Source organism: Chiloscyllium punctatum, chromosome 15, assembly GCF_047496795.1.
Source record: "Chiloscyllium punctatum isolate Juve2018m chromosome 15, sChiPun1.3, whole genome shotgun sequence".
In the NCBI taxonomy this organism is placed as follows: domain Eukaryota; kingdom Metazoa; phylum Chordata; class Chondrichthyes; order Orectolobiformes; family Hemiscylliidae; genus Chiloscyllium; species Chiloscyllium punctatum.
This window is the reverse complement of record NC_092753.1, coordinates 64,600,179-64,627,033: the sequence shown is the minus strand read 5'-3', so window position 1 is coordinate 64,627,033 and position 26,855 is coordinate 64,600,179. Positions and strand designations below refer to the sequence as shown.

Genomic DNA, 26,855 nt, shown 5'->3' with positions numbered 1-26,855 from the left:
CCATAATCTCAGATTTTATTTGTTCTACCACTGGTGGTTGTGATTTCAGTTGCATTGATCTTAATAGAAAGTAATGGCCTCAGGAAAATTACAAGCAATAACTGGAATGAAGTATGGACCCCAGAACATCACAGAAAGTTAGTTAAATTGTGAAAATGTGGGAAAATTTTTCTTCTGTGCAAATAAGCACAAGAAATCATGAATTCCTTCATTAAAAAAAATTCTGATCTTTGTGTGAAGTTGGGGTGGGGGGGGAAGAGGGAGGCGAAGCCTGGAAATTTTAGCCTCATCAACTGAAGTGAGTAGAAGGGCAGGATGTCTAGACAGCCTGAAGCTAGCATCAAGGAAAGGTCAGCAGGTAAGTTTAGGGGAAGGGTTCTGAGAAGAACAAATGGGAAAGAAGCAAAGGTGAGGGGAAATCTAGCGCAGAGTAGTTCCCTTTTTGTTTGATTGGCAGAGGTGAATAGTTTTTCACTCCAGTCCCACAAAGACATTTTTTTCAATTTTACTGGAGGGTCTCATTATTCATACCACCTGACTAGAAAGTCACAGCAGATTCCTGCTGAAGTGCAACCATGATCCTGTCAGCTGTCAAAGCAGGCGACGGGTTGGGGGTTGTGGAGGGATGATACTGTCAAAGTGATAGCCACAGGCAGAGTACAAGACTACATTTGCATAGAAGTGGAGAATGCACAATGTGGGTCAAAATGTACTGCAGCAGCTTATCATTCCAGGGCTATGAGACAACCACCAGAAATAGGAAACAATTGTCACCTTGGACCTTGTTATTACAACAGACACAAAATTACATTATTTTACAAGGGTCTCCTCATCTCATTTAGGGATTAACCTTATTTATTTACGATTCAAATTAGCAACATTGTAAAGAGGCATTTTATTCGTAGTAACTAACCTTGTTTTCAACAGCTTTTCCCTCTTGAGTTGGACTTGGTTTCTTTGACTTTCTGATGGGGTGTGTGTGTCTATAGTCTTTTAACATGGGGAGGCTGTTGTGCTGTAGCTACCACATGGTTCTGGGTAACTGGCAAGTCTGGCCTTGCCTCACCTCCCGTCCCCTCACCTCACCCCTCCCCCTCCCTCCCTCTTCCTCTCCCATCCCCTTCCTGGCATGGGTGTATCAGAAGGATTTCCACATTAATAATCAATCTGTTTGATTGTGTTTTGACACTCTCTCTGTCATGATCAAATCCTGAAGCAGGACTTGAATGGCAGGGAGGCCACCACTGCACCACAAGACCTTCTCCTTTAGTTTTATACTCTTTTCAAAATGGATATAACCAATTAAGTCACATTAAAGCTACAGTACAGGACTACTTGCATGCCAAACAGTGGAAAGTGCACAGAAAGACAGGCTTCAAAATCCTAACATCAGTCGTTGAGTTATGTAGCACGGAAACAGACCCTTCAATCCAACTCATTTGGGCGGCACGGTGGCACAGTGGTTAGCACTGCTGCCTCACAGTGCCAGAGACCTGGGTTCAATTCCCGCCTCAGGTGACTGACTGTGTGGAGTTTGCACATTCTCCCCGTGTCTGCGTGGGTTTCCTCCGGGTGCTCCGGTTTCCTCCCAAATCCAAAAATGTGCAGGTTAGGTGAATTGGCCATGCTAAATTGCCCGTAGTGTTAGATGTAGGGGTAAATGTAGGGGAAGGGGTATGGGTGGGTGCGCTTCGGCGGGTCAGTGTGGACTTGTTGGGCCGAAGGGCCTGTTTCCACACTGTAAGTAATCTAATCTAATCTAATCATTTGTGTCAATCACATAACCTAACCTGATCTAGTCTCATTTGCCAGCATTTGGTCCATTTCCCTCTAAACCTTTCCTATTTATGTAGCCTTCCAAATGCCTTTTACATGTTGTAACTGTACCTACCTCCCCCACTTCATCTAGCAGCTTGTTCCATACATGCACCACCCTCTGCCTGGATTAGCTCTGCAGTCCTGCCACACTGAGTTATGAATGGTGGTAGACAAATAAACAACTAACAGGAAGAAGAGGTCCCATATACATCCCCATCAAAATGATGGGGGTGCCCAGCACATAGAAAATAAAGACAGTGGTGAAGCAGTTTCAGCTGGAAACATCAAGTGGATGGTCAATTATGACCTCCTGCTGAGGTTCCCAGCATCACATTCCAATCTGTAAATGGGAGGACTCCTGTGTAGATAGACTTCAGTGAAGGCCCCCCTCACCTCAGGGCAGTTGATAAGAGTGAGGAAATGAAAAATGTGCAACAGCTGCATGTACAAGAAACCCCTCTGCGCAGGATGGAATGACAGAGAGGGACTATTTGTCAGACAGCTAAAATTGTAGGGCATGGAGTCTCAAGGGAGATTTTGGGTTTGGGAACTTACGTCTTCCTTACATTTATATGTGGACACCAAGTATGTATATTAATAATTGACTAAATGACTGTATTCTCCAGCCAAAATTCTTGTAGGTTTCTAAACAGTTTGTTGGGAGGTTTAGTTATTTTGTTGAATTACAAATAGAGCTGAGCCTCAATGATGGTTGCAATGCCAGTGGACTGGGAGTTGCAAACAGCACAGTCAGCTGCGACTACCATTAAGCAGAGTGATCTGTTAATCAGGCCAATTCAGCTTCTACCAGGATGTTCCACTGAAAAGATGTTACTGTAATGTATTTTGGCAGTTTCAATCAGAACTCCACAAGGTTTAGAAGGTAAAAGGTTCACACTAGAGGGTGCTCTCATCCAATTGTGTTCAGACTCTTTGTTTGTATAAAGTAGAAGGAGCTTTCATTGAGGATGGGCTATGCATTTATTGAATACTAATACTGACTATCCAAAGTGGAAATATATCCTATTGTCCAGAACTGGAATTTTTTTAACAATTAATTAGAAAAGGGATCTTGCTTGTTTTGCCAATTTATAGCTGATAGTTGAATTTGATAGAAAAGGAATGCTTCCATGTTAATGCCAAAAGATTAATTTTGCAGTAACACCACCTCATTCTGTCAATTTCTGAATACTGCACTCTCTTTCAAGTGAGGATGCCTTGACATGGAATAATTTCCACTTTTGCTAACATTGATATATTATTTTGATGAGGCAAGTAATATTTAATCCACATTCTTTTCATGGTTTTCTTTTGGCAGAATGAACAGATAGTAAATTTCACATCTTAAAAGGCATTTGGCATGCTTGCCTTCATTGCTCAGTCCTTTGAGTACAGGAGTTGGGAAGTTGTACAGGACATTGGTGAGACCTTTTCTTGAATACTGTGTCCATTTCTGATCACCCGGTTACAGGAAGGATATTATTAAGCTGGAGAGAGTTCAGAAGAGATTTACCAGGATGTTGCTGGGTAAAGAAAGGCTGGATAGGCTGGGACATTTTTCACTGGAGTGTAGGAGGTTGAGAGGTGACCTGATAGAAGTTTATAAAATAAATGAGTGGTATCAAGAGAGTTAATGGTAGTTGTCTTTTCCCTGGAATTGGGAATTTCAAGACCATGGGGCACATTTTTAAGGTGAGAGGAGAAAGATTAAAAAAAACAGACATGAGAGGCAAATTTTTCATTTAGAATGGTTCACATGTGGAATGAACTGCCTGAGGAAGTGGTGAATGTGGGTACAATTACAATGTTTAAAAGACATTTGGATAAGTACGTGAATAGGAAAGATTCGGAGAGATATGTGCGAGGAGCAGGCAGGTGGGAATAGTTTAGTTTGGCATTATGCTCAGCATGGAATGGTGGAACTGAAGCGTCTGTTCCCGTGCTGCATGACTCTATGCTGAATATTATTTAAATGGAGAAATACTGCAGAAAGATACAGAACCGAGGGATTTGAGAGTCCTTGTCTGTAAATCATGAAAAACTAGCATCCAAATTTAGCAGGTAATAGGGAGAGCAATGTATTATTGAACTTTCTTTCAAAGGGAATGGAACATAAAAGTAGGGAAGTTTTACTAAAATTAAATAACACACTAGTCAGAAGTGGAGGTGGGTTTTCTGAAACTGGAAGGAAGGGGTCTCGTCAGCCATTTTTAAAAGTCTTCTGAGTTGTCTCAGGCTGGTAGAAATCCAGGACTGTGCCTTGAGATGATATCACCAATTGCAGTATATAGTTTATAAGTGGAGGCCAAGTTAATGGTACATATGGAAAGAAAAACCATTACAGGAGACACTCTGACTACAATCAAATGGGTAACAGAGGAACCACACAATGGTCATCCTATTCAGCTGTACAATGCAGGACTAGCTTTGTGATAAAATAATGTAGTTGTCAGTGTCAAATGTGGCACAGGAACAAAAACATTGCTTTGCAGCCAATTAAGTACTGCTTAAATGTAGTCACTGTGTTAAGAATGTGTAAACTTGACAAACATGATCTGGAGAAGGCCATATAGCCTCTTGAACCTGCTGTGGTATTTACTAAGAACATGGCTGATCCTCAAACTCAACTCCACATTTTGACCAGTTTTTTACCTGATCCACATACGTCTTGATTTTCTTGGAGTCCAAAACTCTGTTAATTGGCCTTGAATATACCTACAACCTTCTGGGAGTTGTATTCTTTGAGTGAAGCAGATTCTTGTTATCTCAGTTCAAAATAGCAATCCCCATATCCTGAGACTCTGCCACCCAAACAGGTAAAGAACCCTCTCAGCATCTAATCTAAAGCAAAGAACTGCGGATGCTAGAAATCTGAATGAAAAACAGAAACTGCTGGAGAAACTCAATCGGTCTGGCAGCATTCATGGAGAGAAAGCATACTTAATATTTTGAATTCAATACTCTTCTTTGTCTCAGAATTTACCTTGTTAAACCTCTCAATGTTTCAATGAGGTTTGATTAGATTATATTCCCTACAATGTGGAAACAGGCTCTTCGGCCCAACAAGTCCACACCGACCCTCTGAGCAGTAACACACCCAAACCCCTTTTCCCCGTCTGACTAATGCACCTAACACTAGCATTGTCAATTCAGCTGGCCTGCACATCTTTGGACTGTGGGTGGAAACCCCCGCAGATACGGGGAGAATGTGCAAACTCCACACAGACAATCGTTTGAGGTTGGAATCGAACCTGGGACCCTGGTGCTGTGAGGCAGCAGTACTAATCACTGAGCCACCATAAAGCCCAAATAGGCTACTTGGCCCGAGAAGTCCACACCAATTCTCTGAAGAGCATCCCACCCAGACTCACCTTTTACCCTATCCCTGCATTTCCATGTCTAATATACCTAACCTACACATTCCCAGACACTATGGGCAATTTAGCATGGCCAATCCACCTAACCTGCCCATTCTTGGACACTGGGGGCACCCGGAGGGGACCCTTGCAGACACAGGGAGAATATGCAATCTTCACAAAGACTGAGGCTGGAATTGAATCCAGGGTCGTGGTGCTGCGAGACAGCAGTGCTAACCACTAGCCACCATGCCACCCCAGGTAATGTCATATATTCTAAATTCAAAACACTGTAGGACTATTTTCTTCAAGCTATCCTTATTGGATAATACTCTCAGCCCAGGAATGAATCTTGTTCACTTTTTCAGTACCCCTTAGCCAAGTATATCCTTCTGTAGGTGTAAGATCACACTGTACAGTAGGAGAAAGTGAAGACTGCAGATGGTAGAAATCAGAGATGAACAGTGTGGTGCTGGAAAAACACAACTGGTCAGGCAGCATCCGAGAAGCAGAAGAGTCGACGTTTCGAGCATCCCTGATGAAGAGCTTATGCTCGAAACGTCGACTCTTCTGCTCCCTGGATGCTGCCTGACCGGCTATACTTTTCCAGCACCACACTCTTCCAAACTGTACAGTACTCTTGCTTTCCAGCACCTTTTCAATTAAGAACAATATAATTTGCTTTCTAGGTTTGAATTTAAATTTCTGCATGCCTTCTGCAAGAGCACTCAAAGGTTCTGAACATTAGCATTTAATAGCTTCAAAGCATTCTATTTTTATTCTTTCAAGGAGTGTGCGCATTGCTGGAGAGGCAAGCAATTGCTGCTTGTCCCTAATTGGTCTGCTCTTCCTGCTAAAGGGAGTAAGCTTCACATTTCTCTACTTCTTTCCCACTCATTTATCCTACTGATACCTCTTTGCATCATCTTCATTGCTTAATTTCCCATACAGCTTTGTCTTCTTAACAAATTTGTATCATATGCCTGTTCTCTTCATCCAGGCCATTAATACAGATTGTAAATAGCTGAGACCCCAGCACTGATTCTTGTAACACTCCAAGAAAAAATGCCTACCAACATGAAAATTATCTTTATTTCTCCTTCTTGTTTCTTGTCCTTTAACCAACCATCTATCCATGTTAATAAATTACATTCAATCTTGTCAGCCCTGAGTGACATTCATAATTTCCTATTATGAATTTTTTTTTGAAAATGTAATGTAGGGGAATTCCAGCTGCAAATTTGCACATGGACAGCATTTAGACAATGCCAGATAATTTGCTTTAATGAAGCTTTGAGTGATGCACCAGTATTAAGATCTTTCCCATATTCCTTGCAGGGCAGGCAAAGACTCAGCTTAGCAAAGTATGAACTGTGGTTCGGTTGGTAGCACTCTTTTCCCTTAGTCAAGAAGTTGTGGATTCAATACCCCCTCACTTTGAAGCCGAATACAAAAATCATAAAAGCTGACACTGCAGTATAGGACTGATGAGGTGTTGCACAACTGAAGATACTGTCAACCAAATGAAACATTAAACTGAGGTCCTATCTATCCTCACATGGACATAAAATATCTCACAACATTATTTTTCAAGATGTGCAGGTGCTGGTGTTGGACTGGGTGGACAAAGTTAAAAATCACAACACCAGATTTATTTGGAACGAGTTACCTGATGAAGGAGCAGTGCTCTGAAAGCTAGTACTGTACTTCCAAATAAACCTGGTAGAATATAACCTGGTGATGTGTGATTTTTAACATTTTTTCAAAGCAAAGCAGGGAGTTTGTTTCTAGTGACCTAGCCAATATTTATCCATTAACCACCAAAAAAATGCAAAACAAAATCAAGTCATCATCACAATGCTGTTTATGGGAGCTATCACATTTTATAAATCACAACAGTGGGAAAATTTCAGAAAAGTACTTAACTGTAAAACACTTTTGAAATGTCTGAGTGAAGAAGAGCACTACATAAATGCAGGTCTTGGCAATATAGCAATTTCACAGTATTGAGCAGAAGTATCAACCATGTTGTGTGCAAAGCTTGGAGGGGACTTAAATCCATGGTCACCTTTCTCAGGTATGACAATGTTATCACTGATCTATGATGACACTTTAAAGAAGATCCAGAAGAGACTGTATACCCATAATTAGATTCACAAATGATGTAAACACTTTGTTTAGGGTTGAGGTTGTTTTCTGGTTCTCAGAAGTTTGAAATAATCACACTTTTGACTCAAAATGATTGCACTTCATGAAACGTATTTTTTAGTTCTCCACGTGGCTGGACTGATGCACTGTTATTTGGCAACTGACTGCAGTACCTGTGACATTCTGAAATTTTCATTCTCATAATAATTAATTCCTAACTCTTAAAATAATATGTACATTTACAAACACTTATAATCAGGCTTCATTACTCAAAAACATCGAAGGTTTTGGCTAACTGCCTTCAAGATTTAACGTACTGGGGACGAATGTATACTTGTAAAGGCCACGGGGAAGTTGCAAAGTTAGCTGTTAATGCTACGGAAATACTTCGCCAAGGTAAATAGGCGAGTTACTTAAACTCACCGAAAATAGAAACTGTATGAATTATTTTAAATCTCATTAAAGCTTCATTTACATATATAAACTGCCAAACTGACAGCCACCAGCAACGGCACAAAAATTAGGATTACAGGAGTCACTCAATGGTACAATTCTCGACCCTGTCTTAATGCGGGCTATCAAGTCCCAAATGCGCAGTTTGCAATCTTCTATTGTCCAAAAATATGAAGCAGTTGCGATCCTTCTTTATCAGTGTTTAGATTCACTGGAGGGTGTGATTTTATTTTCTTTTGACAGTTATCAACCCTCACAAAAAAATAGGATTTCTGCCTACACACGGGCAGTGTTACCCTTTTTCTTAAAACAAAAGAAGTAAATTTGTTCTTAAAAAGCACTGCAAACCTCTCAGATCTACCAGAGCCGCCGCTCCCAAATGTATTTGTATACAGAAACACCCCCTGTCCACTCGTGAATTTCCGTCCATTTCCGTCTCCATACGCGCCAAGGAGCAAAGCGATTACCGACCATTTTAATAAACAGCCGAATACAATACCAGAGGATGAATGAATGTAGTTGATGAGCATCCAAGGGCCCCAGCTCGGCCGCGGGGATAGCGGGGGAGGGGAAGCAGAAAGAGATCCATTCGGCAATCTCCGGAACACACCCGCCTCCCAAACCGAAAACAGAGAGAAAAGGAAAATCAAAACGACTGCTTATCATGCTGGGACCGGGCCCAGAAATCGACAGCACCCACCCGCACAAAAATCCATCCCGCCCGTTGTAACCGCGCACCTGAGGCGATGTACCGTTAAAAAAAAATCCGGTCGTTAATTTCCGTTCATTTCCGCCGAAGGGGGCCGAAGCGGCGGCAGCGACAAAGACGCGCCTTTCGGGAAAAAATAAATAAATAAAGTTTTCAATGCGATCGGGCATGATGTTTTTTAAGAAACGCGAGTGCGAACGGTGTCGTTTGTTAGTGAGTTGTAAATAGTTTGCGGATTGCTGATGATATTTTGATTGAAGCGCGGGGGCCCCCCGTACGCGGAGGATTCCGGGTAAAGTGAATTGATATTCAAAATGGCGGATGGAGCGTCCAAAGATGAAAAGCCAGGTAATGGCTCTAATTTTACATATTCATATTTCCATTTAGCATAATTTATTTTGCCTTATTACTGTATTTGATTGCGGGGCCAGCAAAAAAGAAAACTTTAATGTATTTCTTTCTCGTATAAACACAGTCGGATCGGCCGTTTCGACGAAGCGCATTCCGCCGAGGATTTTTTTTTATATTTTAAAAAAAAGGAGGAAGGGAAAAAAATAAAACAAATAAAGAGAAAGCGAAAGGCAGGGGGAGGATAATTTTGACTAAAAAAATTATGCAAACTAAGGCGCGGCGTTTTACATTTTCTACTGTTTTTATCGATGCAAAAACGCTCTATGCTAATTTGGGATCAAATATTAACCTCCGATTTATTCAAGGGGAATAAAATAATAGAAAATGTTACGGAGGGTTTTGTTGAGACCGCCAAATGCGGGACGGCTGAGAAAAGTGAACATATTAAAAATCTGTATCTTGTTTGAGCGGGATCAAAATCTGAATGTGTAATATAGGCTGAAGAGGGTTTGTTTTTAAATCGTAGGAACGCCCCTCATGTTTAGGTGAATAGATTTAATAACTTGACGTGCGCGTTTGGTGTGTAATTTTTTTTATTATTGAGTTGGATGATCATCCTTACTTTCCCCAGTCATGAGCTGTAGTGAGCTCAGATGACGGAGAATGCAAGCAGGAATGCTTATTAAAATCTGCCCCCAGGTTTTAATGAGCAATCTAGGCCTTGGCTGATTTGTTTCGCTTTAATTTTTTAATCGTTCTTGGCATTCAGATTATATAACGTAACATCCGCATTTACTGAAATAGAATGCCAAGGAGTTGCAAAGGCGTATTTATAATTTTCTATTTTAATATACTCCTGGATGTTTAATTTTATAAACAACATAAACTGCCGAATACGCTAGGTGGTTTAACGCTTTGTTTATTTAGTAAAATAATTTACTTGAAATTATTTCACTAATGTTAATTATTGTGCACTTCTGATTGTAAGGATGAAATTATTCAATGGCACATCATTTGCAAGTGTACATTTTTTTTGCCTTGAGACAATTCACAAAAATACATTGATGTTTTAACCAGTTATGATGTTTTAAATTATGACACATTTACAGCGTAATAAAGTTACTACTAATCAGTGTTTGTGCACATTTGTATTAACTGCATTTAACTCCACAGGTGATATTAAAAATGTGTTAATTTTTAATATCTGGTACGACTGGTATGTGACCTGTTTAGCAAAACAAAACTGTTGGATGGGGAAAAAGATTTTCCTAAGTGAATTTTTGTGCAGCTGAATGTTATTTAGAAACTATATCATGATATTTAATTTTTTTCAAAAATATATTTCTAGGTTTAATTGCAATATAACATTCCTGACCAGTCTGTAAAACTAAAAATGGTATATCAAATGTTCTTTGTAGGTACGTTGTTAGAGTTAACTTATTCATTGTGAAAGAAAATAGTTTTCTATAAACTAACTTCTTTTAAAATTTTTCTGCGGGTATTGTTGGGCCATTGTCTGTCCACGTCCGCTGTTTGTTTGAGCATCTCTTAGGAGATCACCTGATTCAACTATGTTGAACAATTTTCTGTTTTTTTTTTTAACCCCATCTTTGAGACTGAATCCACTATTAACATGTGTCTTTCTAGTGGAACTGTTGTTTGAAGGTCAACACCAAGTGCAAAACCAGAATAAAATTGAAAAAGGTAGTAGGACAATAAAAAAACCTTAAATTAGAAAAACGGAATTGAGGATTATGTTGGCAAGCTTTACTTATCACCTGTTATTTTTAACAGCATTATCCTGAGCAAGTGTTGGATTATCATTTTGTTCCGTATGTGCCGAATAGTTGCTGAGCCAGTTTTAAGAGTTATCCATATAGTTAAGATTAATATGGTATGATTCCTTCTCAAAAGGACCTGAATGTGGGATTTTATGATTATTTCATATTACTAGTTCCACAAATTACTGTTTTTATTTAATTACATTTCATAGGTAATATTGTTTGAACCATTGGTGGTTGATCCATTACTTTAACCACCACACTAGATATGTTTGCTGAGTTTGGATCTTAACAGTTGTATAATCATGGGGATCGACATTTCAGTTGTCCTGTTTTATGTATCAAATAATAGGCGGTTTAGTGAGTTTCATGGGGAGGTTTATGACACAGTGGGTAGCATTTCTGTGTTTGACCTAGTAGGTCCAGCTTTATAATCTAACTCTGTCCAGTTAGGAGTTGCTGGACAATTCCTGACCAATTATTATTTTGGTCAAGTCCAAGACTCTGTGCTGAGAGAAACACTAAAGCTTGGGGTAATCACTGCAGAGGCACAGAGATTTTTGTCTAATGCTTTCCAGCTATAATGTCAAAGGGGCTGGAAACTGTAGAAATGTTGAGCTATGTGCCTTACAAAAACTTACATTTTAAAAACAAGGATATTGATAATGTTTTGAGGCATATCAGAATGTAATGGTACATAAAGGAAGATTTTACATCTTGTACATTTACTATAATTTCCATTTTGAATTGTTTTCACCCTCTGGGCTGTATGTTTGACATGGAGTGCAATTTATGAATTTTAAGTTGGTTACAAATTGTATTGAATGGAACAGTATGTGACAATATTATTGCAAAAATTGTAAGATTCAAGTTGAAATATTTCTATAAACTATTTTACAAATGCTTGGAAAACAAAAATGTACTCTAAAACTTGATCATGGAAGTTCTATTTAAAATACAGCAAACTAGTTAAATGCTATTCTTAATATTCTCTCTGTGTCTGTCTCTGCGGCTGTGAAATTGTACTCTGGACTCTGTTCTGCCACCCAGATTCACTTTGTATAGTACGATCTGCCTGTATATCAACAAAGCAACACTTTTCACTATATCTCGATACATGTGACAACAATCAATCAAATATCAATGCGCAAATCCTTTTGGCAAATGCCAGTGGTACGCAATAAGAGCAGAAAGATTGTTGGTGATGGAAGAACTTGGGAGCCTCTACCATCATCTATCTTTAGCTTCAGGCTACAACATGAAAGTGTATAGTGCCAATGTAGCTTGGATTCACCAATAGTGAGATTTGATTTTTCCGAGAAATGATGAATGTGTACAACTGTGTGTCGGGAGCTTTTGGAAGGAATGCAAGAAAGTTTGGAAGAGCAATGAGTATTGATAAGATGGAGAGAAAATGAAATTGGTGCAAGGAGAAATGAAGTGGGGTTTTACTTTGTTTTGCCTAGACATAAGTGCAAATCCTACTAGTTTCAATATCAGAATAGATAAAGCTGGATGGCTGGCGAGAGAGAGTCTGTCCATCATAGTTCATTTAAATCTTACTTTTGACATCTGCATGACTTGAATCAGTAACTTGATTTCATTCTCTAACTTGAACTCATTGAGTTACTGTCCCTACAAGTTTAAGGATGATTTCAAAGGTAAGAAAAATGTTTTGAAATGAAAGCACCTGATACATGTGATAAATACTAATACTTAAGAAAGTGTGATTCTCAACATATTAGACACTGAATAATATCTCTGGGTGGATGCAGTATACATGTATATTTGTGCTTTCAAATGTTTTTGCTCCTAGTTTCAATATTCCTTGAGCTGAAGCAATCAAAATTTAGTTCTTTTTAATGTTCATTTTTTTCTATAAATTTGTCTGAGAACAGTATGGATCTTTACATTTGTGTGCTTTTGGCAGAAATACTATCATATATTAAGATATATAACATCTAAACTAAGTACTATTTGACTTGATAGTGTAGAAGCTTATAATGACTAAAGTAGATTATTTGTCAAACATTAACTGGAGTAGCTCCTGTTTTTTTTTAAAAAAGAAACTTGCTGGAAAAACTCAGTACGTCTGAGTTGACATTTTGAGTCCGGTGACTCTATCTGAACTGTTGGTAGCTAGGAAAAAGTGGTATTTATGCTGAAGCCAAAGTAGGGTGGAAGTGGAGAGGTCAAGAGATAAGTGGAGATGGAGCCCAGAGTGAGAGATATGAAAGGGGAGTCAGGAGACTATGGATAGCAGACCAGGACAGAAGAAAAGCCAAATAAGTGATAATAAGTTCTAAGATTGAGAAAATGGGTTAGCTGTACTGAATGCAACCCATATAATGTGAAACAAATGCAAATAGCTGGAGAGGCTCAGCAGGCCTGGCAGCATCTGTGGAGAAAAGTTAATGTTTCACGTCCCGTGGCCCTGTTCTGTGGAAGGGTCTCTGTATCCAAAATATTAACTCTACTTTCTTTCCACAGATACTGCCAGACCCGCAGAGCTTTTCCAGCAATTTTTGTTTTTGTTTCTGCTTTCCAGTATCCACAGTTCTTTGCTTCTATTTACCTTATAATGTGGGAATGGGTGATTGCTAAAAGCATTCCATGTCATGATGGGTCCAGGTGTGGATTAGGTTTAAAAAAAAGCATGAAAGTTTGGAATCAGGCTCTGAAGTTACTGAATTTGTTATGAAGTCCTAGAAGCTGCAGTGTCCACAGGCGAAAAGTGAGATGTCCTTCGAACTTGCGCTGAAGCTTGCTGGAACATTGCAGCAAGCCTGCGACAGAAACATTGGCTCGCACAAGGGTGTGATTACGGTATGACAAGCAGCTATATCATTCAATGCATTAAACCCATCTTGACATCCATTCTAGAGAATGGTTAATTTGCCGTTAAATTTGTTTCATATTCTTTGATATACTTGCCTCCAAAAAATCTTTCTGTTTTCAGTATGCCAATTGGTGTAATAGCCCTTTGAAGGCAGAGTTCCAGATTTCTATTAATTGTGTGAAAATGTCATTCTGGATTTTGCACCTGAGTGGCCCAACTCTAAATTGCCCTCTTGCTCTTGCTCCCTCCACTCAGGAAAGTTGTGTCTCCGCATCCATCTGCTCAAAATCTTTGAACATTTTGAACACCATGATCTGATTGCTTTTCAATCTTGCTTACTAGAGGGAGTATGCGACCTGTTCTTATAATGTAAGACTCTAGGGCTTGGCATAATTCTTGTAAAAATACATCATTTATACTACATTGAATTTGGACATAGGAAATTTATGTATAAACTGGGGAGACTAGGTTACTCAGGGCCTTCCAGAGAAAAAAGTCCCAGTCTATCCAGTCTCCCTTTATAACTCAAACTTCCAGTCGCAGTAACATCCTTGTAAATCTTTTTTACACCCTTTCCAGTTTAATAACATCCTTCCTCTGGTTGGGCAACCAAACTGTACATAGTACTCCAAATGCAGCTTTACCAGTGACTTGTACAGCCATAACATGACATCCCAACTCTCTGACTTAATGCTTTCACCTCCCTACCTACCAGTGTCAGCACTTTCAAAGAACTATGTACCTGTACCCCTAGGTTTCTCTGTTTGATAATACTCCCCAGGGCCCTACCATGACATAATCCTACATTGCAAATTCCTATTCCTCTTGGTTAATGTTTCTGAAAATTAAGTATTTAGGGAAAAAAGCTATACGCATGTATTTACATTTAAAATGAGGTTGACACTTTCTGTCTCTTCAGCATGACGCAAAGCATTCATTATGTTGTGCACTTGGTACCTGATTCACTATATCTTATATTTTAATTATTTCTGATACTTGAGTAACAAAATTCCTGCCCCTCAGTTCACTATTCAAGCACTCAGTGTAAGTATTAGTTGAAAAATGTAGTCTACTTGAACTATTTGACTTGTTTTGTATTGATGCTAAATTTTTACTTAATTTATACTAAATGTAGGATGTGTCACAATCATGCCTTTTACTGTTCAGTATATGCTTGTATAATCAGCAGTGTAAACACAAATTTGATGGGATAACTGGTGAGATTGTATTGTGTAATCATGCCAAGTTTTACAGTGGGGTTTATTAGTTGGCAACACTAAATTATGCAACTCTCAAAGAGACAATTTCAAAGACCATAAGCCAAAGTTTTTACACACCAGTCACCTTAACATTGAAAGTTAAATTTTTAGAAGTGATCATATGGAATCGAATTTAACAGAGAAAAACCTAAATGAATTGAGGATGGGAATGGTACAAAGCAAACCATGTCTCAGAAATTTAAGTTTTGAGGAAATAATGAGTATTATTAAATGAAGCACGGCTTGTGATGTATAGAAGAGTTAGATAGAGCATACTTAGGAATTTGATTGAAGGACTGAAACCGAACTTGTTAATTGTGTCCTGAACAGATACATCTATTTGTCAACAAATGCCCCTTGGTGCCGTGGAAAATCAAAGGTCAGTCATCTTAGTTCTAGGACGTCACTACAGGAATTCCTTAGAGTAGATATTTTCTAATCAGTCTGTTCAGAGATGTAATTACACACCTTTGGAGCAGGTGAGACTTGAGCATCCACCATAAGGAGATGTTTACCTTCACCACTCTTCAAATAGTGAAGAAGTTAATGTGCATACGCAGCAAATCCTAGACTACATTTAGACTTTGGCTTATAAATGACAGTTAACATTTGGGCCAGGCAAGTGCCAGGCGTTTTCATCAAAGGAACCATCCCCTCTTGACCTTAAATGAGATTACATCTTGTGTCTTCATGTTGAAGATACCTCACAATCACATTATGTAATACTTTTTAAAATGGGTTAGATTTTGACCAGATCTAGCAACCTAAAACTGGGCATCCTTGAGGTGCTGTGGGTCATCAACAGCAGCAGAATTGTATTCAAACACAATCTGCAACACCATAGCCTTGCATATTACCCAATCCACTATTGCCATGAAAATAGGAGATCAACCCTCATCCGAAGAAGGGTTGCCAGAAATAGAAGAAAGTATACATATAATGAGATGTCTGGTGAAGTTGCAGCACATACACACTGAACAGTGGAAGCAAAATGTGGTAAACTAAGCAATCCCATAATGAATGCATTGGATTTCAGCTCTGTAGTGCTGCCACATCTAGCCATAAACAACAGTGGGTGATGAAACAATGAAAAAGAGTTGGAGTCTCCAAAAATTTCCTCATCCTTTATTATGGGGGAAGTCCAGCACATATATGAAAGGGCTGAGGATGAAGCATTTGCAGCCATCGTCAGCCAGATGTGCTCAGTGGATGATCCATCTCTGCTGCCTCTCAATGTGCCTAGTCTTCACCCAACTGGCTACACTTCACATGATATCAAGAATTGTCTGAAAGCACTGGATACTGCAAAGGCTATGGACTCTGACAACATTTTGGCAACAGTACTGAGCATCTGTGCTTCAGAATTAGCTGCACCCCTAACTATGTTGCTCTAGAAGAGTTGCAACATGGGCATCAACCTAGCAACATGGAAAGTTGTCTAGATATGTCCTATTCACAAAAAAACTAGGAAATATCCAACCTGGCCAATTCTCACCTTTTGTTGATCTACATTTGATTATCTATGTGGTTATGGAAGGAGCTGTTGACAGTGCTACAAAACAGCACTTGTTCAACAATCTGCTCATTGACGCTTAGATGTGGGTTCTGGTATGACCACTCAGCTCCTGGTCTAATCACTGTCTTTGGTCCAAATATTGATGAAAGAGCTAAATGTCAGCTGCGAGTTACTATACTCGACATCAACGCAGCGCTTGATCAAGTATGGCATCAAAGAGCCTTAGAGTCCAGATTAGAGTGGTGCTGGGAAGAGCACAGCAGGTCAGGCAGTATCTGAAGAACAAGAAAATCAACGTTTCAGGCAAAAGCCCTTCATCAGGAACGAGGACTTTTGCCCAAAATGTCAATTTTCCTGCTTCTCAGATGCTGCCTAACCTGCTGTGCTTTTCCAGCACTACTCTAATCTCCAGCATCTGCAGTACTCACTTCTGCCATCAAACAGCTTTAGCAAAACTGGTAAGTGGGAAGGGCTCTTTACTTAGAGTTATACTTAGCACAGTGGAGATGGTTGTTATTATTGGAAGTTAGTTGTCTCCATACCAGGATATCCCCACAGGCAATTTAACCAGTTGACTCATTAGTGACCTACCATTGACCTTTAAGGTCATGTGTCGACATGCTTGGTTCTGGAATGGCAACATGGCTCAGTGTTTAGCTCTGCTGCCTCAGTGGCAGGGATCCAGGTTAGATTCCACCCTTGAGTGACTCTGTCTGTGTAGAGTTTGCATGTTCTCCCTGTTGCGGCATTGGTTTCCTCCAGGTACTCCAATTTCCTCCCACAGTCCAAAATTGTGCAAATTAGATGGATTAGCTATGCAAAATTACCTTTTGTGTCAAGGGATGTGTAGGTTAGGTGAAATAGCTATGGGAAATATAGAGTTAGAGTTTGAGTGGGATATTGTTCAGAGATTTATTGTGGACACGATGAGCTGAATGGCCTGCTTCCACATGTCTGATCATAAATCCCTGCAATGTACAACATCATTCATGACTCCTCAGATACTAAAGTAACCTCTGTTCAGGTCATGTTGCATATGGCCAAAGCCCAGTCTTGGATTAGTAAGTGGTAACATTTGTGTCACACAAGTGCCAGGCAGTGACCATTTCAAAGAAGAGATTGTCCACCTGTTGCCTCGTGATACTAGGTAGGAGGTTTGGTGATTATAATTCCAATCTCAACGTGTTGGGTTTATCCTGCACCAGGATTATAAATATTGTGGCTACAAGAACAGGTTAGAGGCTTGGAATTATACAGCAAGTCAGTCAATTGCTGACTCCTCTCAGCACCCCCAATGCCTTCTGGTGTTCATAAGACACTGGTCAGGAGTGTGATGGAATAGTCTCTAATTATTTGGATGAATGCAGAGCCATTAATGCTTTCCAGCACAAAGCAGCCTGATTGATTAACACCCCATCCACTGTTTTTACCATTCACCCCCTTCATCACCGACACAGACGCTGCAGTACTCAATGCTTTAACAGCATTTCCAAACTATGGCTCAACAGTACAATCTCGAGGGGCAATTAAGGATAGGTGATGAGTATTGTCATAGCCAACAATTTTCAGATCATGAGCAAATAAATAAAAAAACTTTTTCAATAATCATCCATTGCCTAATATTGATGGCATTAAATCCATTTGCTACTTTGAAGTCCAGTTCTAATCTTAACAAAATTCTTTTTCCATTTCTTTTGTTCTTCTAAATTATACTTTAGTTTTGATATCATCTGTAAGTGGTTCAAATATATAGGACTGATATATAAAAGCAAACAGAAGTGGTCCCGGAATGAAATACTGAGGAAGACTTTGTGAGGATAACTACTATTACTGCTGACTCTGTTTATTCCTACCTAATTAATTTTTAATCCAGTATGCTGTCCAACTCCGAGGTGTATTTTTCTATCCAAATGTTTACAGCAGTCCCTAGCATTTCCTTGGGGCATTGGTTGGCTAATTTGACTAGAATTGTGCCAACAATGTGCATTCAGTTAATGGATGATTGCCTTCTTGCTGTTGCAGGTTGTAGAGTGGTGCCCCTTGCTGGCAAAATATATATGTCTAATCCTCTGTCTCTGTGGTCCTCCTTAGATTCTAGTTAATTATATATTTTTTACACTGTTCATAATTTCCCCATCTACTGTATGTTTAGGATTTTCAACTATAGATTCAACATGGCTGATCTGACACTCATACCAATCATGCTTGAAAAATAATTAGTAGCGTTTAGAAAACAAAGAATAGCTAAAAAATAATTGCAGTTTACTTGTGCTAAATGAGAGTATGAACCAGTGATTGTACTTGGAACATTTCTGGTTATCAAGCTCCAATGCTTCGGAATTCATGATACAGTATAAAAGGAATTGACTTTATAAGGACCTATGGGGATGTCAGAACTTTGAGAAGTGATTATGCTCTGTAAAGAGATCTTTAGATCACACCTGTTTTAAATGTTCACTTTGTATTTTTTTAACAACTTTTTTATATTGTAGTCTGGGGCTTAGAAGAGCAAGCTTGTGAGATGCTCTCCAACAGTTTCCAAATACATAGTTTGCCTACTCTTTTGTAAACTTGTGCATTCAATGCAGGTTGGGTTGTGATGTGGCTACTGTACATGAAGATAGTTTAGAGGTTCATGAAATGCATATTACAATGTGCTGTTGCCACTAGAATAGCAAATTTACTAACTTTGGTGGCTCAGCAACCCAGTTGGAAAACATTTAATTTGGTACAGGGACACTTTCATTTCTAATATTGCCATTTTCCAAATGCCAATGTTTGTGAGTCAGCAAATGATGAGTCTGAAGAAAATAGCTGAGTTTAACAGTTTTGTACAGTGAGATTTATTCCTGGTGCATTCATGGATATATATTTACGTCAGGTCCAGATATGGTCCTTTGCCCAACAACCTCTACAGCAGTGCTTCCCAAACATTTTCCCAATGTGATTCCATATCAAGGCTTGAAAAGTTGCTGCAACCCCTTAGTGAGAACAATGAGAACGGGGTGGTGGGTGTGATAACATGCACCTGTTAGAGCATAGCTGGTTCATTCATGCCTTTTCAGGCAAAAAAAAACTCTTCCAACCCAACTACATGAGACTTTTAATACTGTCTGATGCAGACCAGAAAGCCACTAGAACAGCCATTCAAGAAGGGATGTCTTCTCTGGGCAAAATTACAATTTGTATCTCAAAAGTATAGTAAATTATAACATGGTAGATTGGAATTTCCTGTCGAGTTTATGAGAATGTACTCTAGGTTAAATTTAAAATGGTCTAAAAGGACATTGTCATATGCTGTAAACCTGAGATATAAAACAAAATGTCAAAGACCATTAACCTGATCTTTCTTTCTATTGCCACAGATATTTGACTGAGCTAAGCGATTTCATTTTAAAAAAAATTATTTTAATTTGATTTCTGAAGACTCCCAAAATGTTTTAATTTGCAATTTTAATGAATTTCTTCCAGAAAAGTAGTTTATTTTATCCATTTATGCCAGATGGAAGTGTGCTATTAATGGGAATATTAATAATAAATTGTAGTAAATATGAAAGTTTGGGAAACAGAACCATAAAGACCTGTTTTCTCAGTGCTCCTGAAATTTACCCCCAACGTGACCCATTTTAATGCACCACATTTCATGTAACTACATCCTGAAATTACTTGCGGTTGTGCAGGTATTGTGGTTGGTTGAAAGTTGTTCACTGGGGGCATTTTGTTGGTTTTTTTTGACAGGCTGTGTTAGTAGAAACATTCATCGTTGAAGAACTGCCACTTAAGCCAAACAGAAAAGAAAGTTTAAAGAGTTTTTAAAAAATATATATCATTTTGTGGGATGAGTGTTACTGCCTGGCTGGCCAGCATTTATTACTTGTTCCTATTAACCTATGAGAAGGTGGTGGTGAGTTGCAGTCCATCTGCTGCTGTTTGACCCACAATGCCATTAGGGAGGGAAGTCCAGGATTTTGGCCAAGCAACAATGAAGCAACAGTAATATATTTCCAAGTCAGAATGGTGAGTGGTGTTCCCATATATCTGCTGCTCCTGTCCTTCTAGATGGAGGTGGTTTTGGGATGGAAGATACTGTTGGAGGATCTGCGGTGAATTTCTGCAATGCATCTTGTAGGTATCTGGAGGCTAATGCAAAAATTGGGAGAGCTTGCAGACTAGTCAAGCAGAGCGTGACATTCTATCAGGTATGATTCTGTCAGTATGACTATGTCGCTAGTAATGTCCTGTCCCACTGGAAGGACAGACCCAGCAAAGGTTGGTACATAGTTGGAGGGATCGCCCTGGGAGCCCTCAACATTGACTCTGGACTCCATGAAGTCTTGTGGCTTCAGGTTAAACACTGGTAAGGAAATCTTCTGCTGATTACCACGCAACATTGATGCTAGGTGATCTGTTCAGTTTCATTTCATTGAGGCTTTGTAGCAGTTGGTACAGCTGAATGGCTGCTGGACCATTTCAGAGGGCAATTCAGAGTCAACTGCATTGCTGTGGAACTGGAGTCATGTGTAGGTCAAAATTCCTTCCTTGAACCAGATGGGTTTCGTGACAGTCAGCAATGATTTCATGACCCTTTCACGGTCATCAGCAGATTCTTAATGCCAGATTTTAAAATTGAATTCAAATTTCACCATCTGCTATGGCAGGATTCAAACTCTGGTCCCCAGAACATTTAGCCTGGTTTCTGGATTAATGGCCAAGCGATCATACCAGTAGGCCATCTCCTTTGCTTGCTGCTGTCAAATTACAGTTGAAGCTCCTAGGCCACCATGGAGCCACCATGGCAGCCTTCGAAGTTACAACTCCAAAATCTTACCCTGGGATTGTGAGCCACAATCTGCGAACCCCTATACAGATACTTTTCCTATAACGCTGTCATTACATTCCTGTGCAATGCTGTGTTGTAGATAGTTGTGCAGCAAATAATGGGACCTATGGGGAAAAACAGTAAAAATTGAACAAAATTTGTAGTTAGTCTAAGTAAATTTTGACCTGTTGTAACTGACCCATTGTATGGTACTGCATAGTGCAATTCATCAGAATCTTCAACTGATTTCTCTTATTGGCATCTGTACCTGCTGACAACACTACATTCTAGCCAGTCTTCTGATCCCATCCAGTGGTAACACTGCACAAGTCAGATCCCAGAATGAAACATGCAAGTCTTAATTTCTTTTGCTAAGTGTTAGTTTTGTCAAGTTCTTTGGAGGGTTTCACATCGGGGTGCTTGGGAATGTTTATCACTTTTTATTTTACAAAACTGATTTTATTACTTCTGCCACCTTTTGGTGCCACTCTCTCACATTCAACGCCATCATACCATGTGCCATTTCCAAAACAACTCATCTCTTCCTGGAGATCCCAGAATTGACCAACATGATTAGATTAGATTCCCTACATTGTGGAAACAGGCCCTTCTGCCCAACCAGTCCACGCCGACCCTCTGAAGAAAAACCCACCCAGACCCATTTCCCTCTGACTAATGCACCTAACACTATGGGCAGTTTACTCCCACAGGCCAAAGATGTACATCCTTGGACTGTGGGAGGAAACTGGAGCACCTGGAGGAAACCCATGCAGACACGGGGAATTTGTGCAAACTCCACACAGATAATCGCCCAAGGCTGGAATCGAACCTGGGACCCTGGTGCTGTGAGGCAGCAATGCTAATCATTGAGCCACCGTGTCACCCCACATCTGTGGTGCAGCACCATCTTGAAAAAGATATTGTGCACCCAGACAAGAGCTGTCCTCTGTGGTTCCTGACATTGGCCCTAGACATGGCAGACAATGGAAAATTGGTGCCTCTCTTTGTGGGCAGGGACATGGAGATGCTGTTGATGGGATGGGGTGATGCAGAGGCAGGATGTCTTTTTCTCCCAGGCCAACAGAAGATGCCATTCTACCAGAACCACACCAGCCTGGACGAGGGTTACCGTCCAGGTCAGTGCAGTTTCAACCATTAGAAGGTAGGAAGAAGATCAAAGACCTTGACTCTGCCAGTGAAAGTGCCACCACCTTGTTGATACCTCACACTTCCTCTATCTTGATTAATGTATCCATCATTTCTTGCAACATCTTCCTCCGCTCATTCTCATCCTTGCCAACATCTGACCCTGACTAACCCTGACTCAATTCTGCACTGCCTACTCACCCCCTCACCACACCTTCACATATGCACCAAAAGTAACAGTGTGCCGCCCACCTTTCTCTCCCTCACCCACTGTGCAGAGATTCCTGAGTCTGACCACCCTGAGAGGCTGACTGACCGTGTCCGAGCCCCTGTACTGGCATTTTTTTGCAGTTGGTTACCATCGTGATTAGTCACTGAAGCAGATTCACATTGGACAGGTCAGTCAGCCTCTCAGGGTGGTCAAACTCCGGAATCGTGTAACAACAAGGAGAGTTTGCTTTGTTAAAGAAAGTCAGCAATTCACAAATCTCATTACAAACAAATCACATTTAATAAATGAGGATTATAGGAGAATAACGTGTATTAGATAGCTTTTCCTGACTCTTGTTCAGGTACTAATTTGCATGATTGAATGCAAGACAGGTGCTGCAACAGCGTCTGCAAATTTGGGAACAATATTAAAGTCATGGGTGAACTTGGATATTTTATCAAGTCTAATGTCCTAGGTGGTAGTGAGATAATGTTTGTTATTGTTCTAAATTTTGTAATTAATTGCAGTGTTACTAGTTTCTTGACATAGTTCTGAAATTATTGACCATGACAATTCATTTAGGAATGTAACCTTAGAAAAGAAAGAGAATAAAATTTATTTAAGATTCTTGTTGTTTCATTCATGACTTAGATTCAAATTTAGTAATGCTAATTGAGTTAGAATATATGCTGGATCTTAAATTACATAGAATGTGAATTTCAGGTTAATTTGAATAACTCCTAAAGTATGGTAGGTTTTCATTTGGATGCAAGTAAAGCTCTATTATTATTTACAACATACCAAATTGTTATGGAAGTAAATCACTGATTACATTTTACATGCCACTCAAAAGGTGTATTGTATTAGCATTTTTACTCTCTTTCTGTGTTATGATTCTGATCAGTGGATATGTAGCTGTAGACTCGATGGGCTGCAGGGTCTTTTCTGTGCTTTATGACTAGTTCCATTTTAATTTTTGGAACAATTGTATTTCTGATTTTTTTTTTACAAAGCTGCAGAAGGAATCTAACCAGAATTACTGGTATTTCACATTTTGGGGGGGGGGGAGGTTAATTGAGGTTTGAGTCCTTTGCACTGTGTTGGGTTAGAGTCCCATGGGTGGGTTAACTTGAGGTTCGAGTCCTTTGCACTGTATTGGGGTTCAAGTCCCCTGGGGTCGGTGTGGTTGAGGTTCGAGTCCTCCGCACTGTATTGGGATTTGAGTTCTCTGTGTTTAAATGGGATATGGGTTCTCCGTGTTTAAGTGAGATTCAAGTCCTCTGTGTTTAATTGGGGGTTTGAACCACCATGAGGAGTAAAGTGAGAAAGGGATTAAAGTCCCTTAGTGGCAAAATTTGAGGCTCTGTGAGTCTTTGTTCTGGGGGGAGAGAGTGGCTCGGATTGTGGTGCCACGTGGTCCACTGCGAGGGCTTTCTCTTTTTATTTCAGTGAGAAGGTGCAAAAAAAAGCGAGAAATACTGAAATTAAGGTTGTACTCATACTTGGGTTGAAAAAGGAAAGTTTCGATGTAAATTGTGCCATTCTGTCAGTGTTTTATGTTTAAAAATTTTGGTTTATTAAAATACTGGTTTGGAAGATCCTTTTCAAGTAATTGTTTTGGCTTGTTGAATCAGAGTCTCAATTCAATGTGTTTTGTAGGCTGTGTACAGCATTATGTCCTTTTCAAAATTATCAAACTTGTAATCTTAAAACAAATTGAGTGCCTTTAGGCCCTGATTTGTTTGAAATTCTACAATGCCTGTTTGTAAAGAACAGTTGGATCAGTGGTCATGGTTTAGCCAGATGAGAATATTGTATTGTAATATCTTTGCTGCTATGTTTTTTGATGCAGAATGTTCACAAAAAGAAGAGTGCATTTTGAGTTTGATGTTTATGGAGAGTATTAGAACTTGAGGCTTAAGTGTTTTTCATTGGTCCCCTTCATATTGCTAATTCAGAGAATGTTGATCTCTATCAAAATTGCCACTCTAAATCTGACTGATAGAATTATTCATGCAGTTTGAGATTGAAAAGCTGGAATCAAATGTAATGGTATTATAGTTGAGGAAAGGTAATGACAAAGACATGAGGGAGCTGCTGATCAGAGGTAATTGGAAGGGCAGCCTCAGAGAAGATGGAGCAGCAATAGCAGTAGTTTCTAGAGGCAATTCAGGAGGCACAGCAGAAATTAAAGGAAGAAGAAAAATGCTAAGTGGAGCACAGAGCTATCATAAATTCCTTACAGTGTAGATTAAGCTATTAAGACCATTGGATCTGCACCAACCCTCGAAAGAACATTCCCCCAGACTCACCTGCCCTAATCTCGTAAACCAGCATTTAACAGGGCTATTCTATCTAGTGTGCACTTCTTTAGACTGTGGGAGGAAATCAGAAGCATCCAGTGGAAGTCCCTGCAGACAACAGGAAAATGTGCAGTTGCCCGAGCCAAGGGAAGTCAGGGACAGCATAAAAGAAAAACAATATAATGTGGTAAAGATTAGTGGGAACCTAGAGGATTGGGGAATCTTTAAAAACCAGCAGAAGATAACTGAAAAAGAAACAATAAGGGGGGAGAAGATGAAATATTAGGGTAAGCTATCCAGTAATATAAAAGAAAATTGCAAGAGTCTTTTTAGACCAGGTAAGAGCAAGCCAAAAGTGGACATTTAGATTGTGGAAAATGAGGCTGGAAAAATAGTAATGGTGATCAAAGAAATGGTGGAGAAACTTAATGTGTATTTTGCATCACTCTTCATGGTGAAAGACGCAAGGAGCATATCAAGACTGTCGGGGGTAGAGTTGTGTGTAGTGGCCATCACTAAAAGAGAAGTTGCTGGAGGGAGCTAAAAGGATTTTGAAGGACATAAGAGGGGATTGTGGAGGCATTGATCGTGATACTTTAGAATCACTGGTGTCAGTGAGGGGCCCAGAAGGTTGGAAAATGGCTAATGTAACACCCCTGTTTACAAAGGAAGGGATGTAGAAGCAAATTATAGGCCAGTTAGCCTGATGTTGTTCATTGGTAAGATTTTAGAGTCCATTATGGTGGATGAGATTGTGGAGTACTTGGAAATGCAGGGTAACAAAGGGCTTAGTGAGCTTTGTCAAGGGCGGTCATATCTGGCAAATCTGTTAGAATTCTTTTGAGGAGGTAACAAGCAAGCTAGATAGTGGACATGCTCTATTTAGATTTCCAGAAGGTCTTTTGACAAGTTGCAGCATTGGAGTCTGATTGATAACAGGCCCTTATGATAGGTGCAAGGTGTTGGCATGGACATGGAATTGGCTGACTGGCAGAAGGCAGAGAATTAGGATAAGGGGTGTTTTCAAAATAACAGCTTATCTCTATTGGAACTCCACAGCGGTCCTTGTTGGCACCACAGCTATTCATGTTATATGTGAACGATCTAGTAGAAGGAACTGAGATCATCGTTGCTAAGTTTGCAGATGACACAAAGATAGGTGGAGGGAAAGGTAGTATTGAGGAAGTGGGAAAAGATGAGATTATGCACTTTGTTAGGAAAAATACAGACATAGGCTGTTTCTAAATGGGGAAAGACTTTGGAATTCTGAAGCATAGAGGGACTTGGGAGTTCTGGTTTACAATTCTCTTAAGGTTAACATGCAACTTCATTGGGTATTTAGGAAGACAAATGCGATGTTAGCATTCATTTTGAGAGGACTAGAATACTAGAACAGAAATGTATTGCTGAAGCTGGAAAAGGGTTAGGTCAGACCAAATTTAAAATATTGTGAGCAATTTTGGGTCCCGTATCTATGGAAGGATGTACTGACGTTGGAGATGTTCCAGAGGATGCTCACAAGAATGAAAGAAGGACTTGTCGAAAGAGTGGTTGTGGGGTCTATGCCTCCACTTGGAATTTAGAAAGATGGTGATTAATCTGAATAAAACTTATAGAATACCGAGAGGCCTTTATAGAGTGGATGTGGAGAAGTAGGAGAGACAAGGACTCGAGGACACAGCCTCAGAATGAAGGAATGATCCTTTAGAACTGAGATGAGGAGGAATTTCTCTAGCCAGAGGCTGGTGAATCTGTGGAACTGATGACCACAGATAGCTGTGGAGGCCAAGTCATTGAGCGTATTTAAGTTTGGTTCTTGATTAGTAAGGAGATCAAAGGCTTTGAGGAGAAGGCAGCAAAATGAGGTTGAGAAACATTTCAGCCATGGTCAAATGGCAGTCTCAGTGGGCCAAATAGCCTAATTCTGTTCCTGTATCTCTTTTGGTTTATGGTCTTCATGGAGTCTTCCTTTGTCCTTTCTCATTTGACTCTCATATTTAAACTGGGTGAAGAAGATTTGCTTTGGCAGTTGGAGCTTAAGCATTCTAAGCACGTGCTGGCCCAGTGGAGTAGGTTTTGGATGATCCTGGCCTCTGCTGGTACTATTAGCTCTTTCAAGGTTTTTGATGTTAGTACTTCTGTCCTC

General features: G+C 39.8%; 1 protein-coding gene and 1 long non-coding RNA gene across 6 annotated transcripts in view; one reads left to right on the top strand and one right to left on the bottom strand.

The window, feature by feature from the left end:
* The window catches only part of LOC140486335 (uncharacterized), a 40,402-nt gene extending 32,014 nt beyond the window's left edge, over positions 1–8,388 (bottom strand). Inside the window, exon 1 of the long non-coding RNA XR_011962549.1 lies at positions 8,275–8,388. This is a non-coding gene — a long non-coding RNA (uncharacterized lncRNA). The remainder of the gene's footprint in view (positions 1–8,274) is intronic.
* Positions 8,389–8,672: 284 nt separating this feature from the next.
* Positions 8,673–26,855, top strand: part of pou2f1b (POU class 2 homeobox 1b) — a 199,436-nt gene continuing 181,253 nt past the window's right edge. For 3 of the 5 annotated variants that reach the window (XM_072585323.1, XM_072585321.1, XM_072585327.1), the window contains exon 1: positions 8,673–8,832. In XM_072585323.1, the coding sequence (XP_072441424.1) occupies positions 8,799–8,832 (34 nt within the window). In that variant the 5' untranslated portion in view covers positions 8,673–8,798. The remainder of the gene's footprint in view (positions 8,833–26,855) is intronic. The other 2 variants (XM_072585326.1, XM_072585324.1) reach the window with 2 other exon arrangements.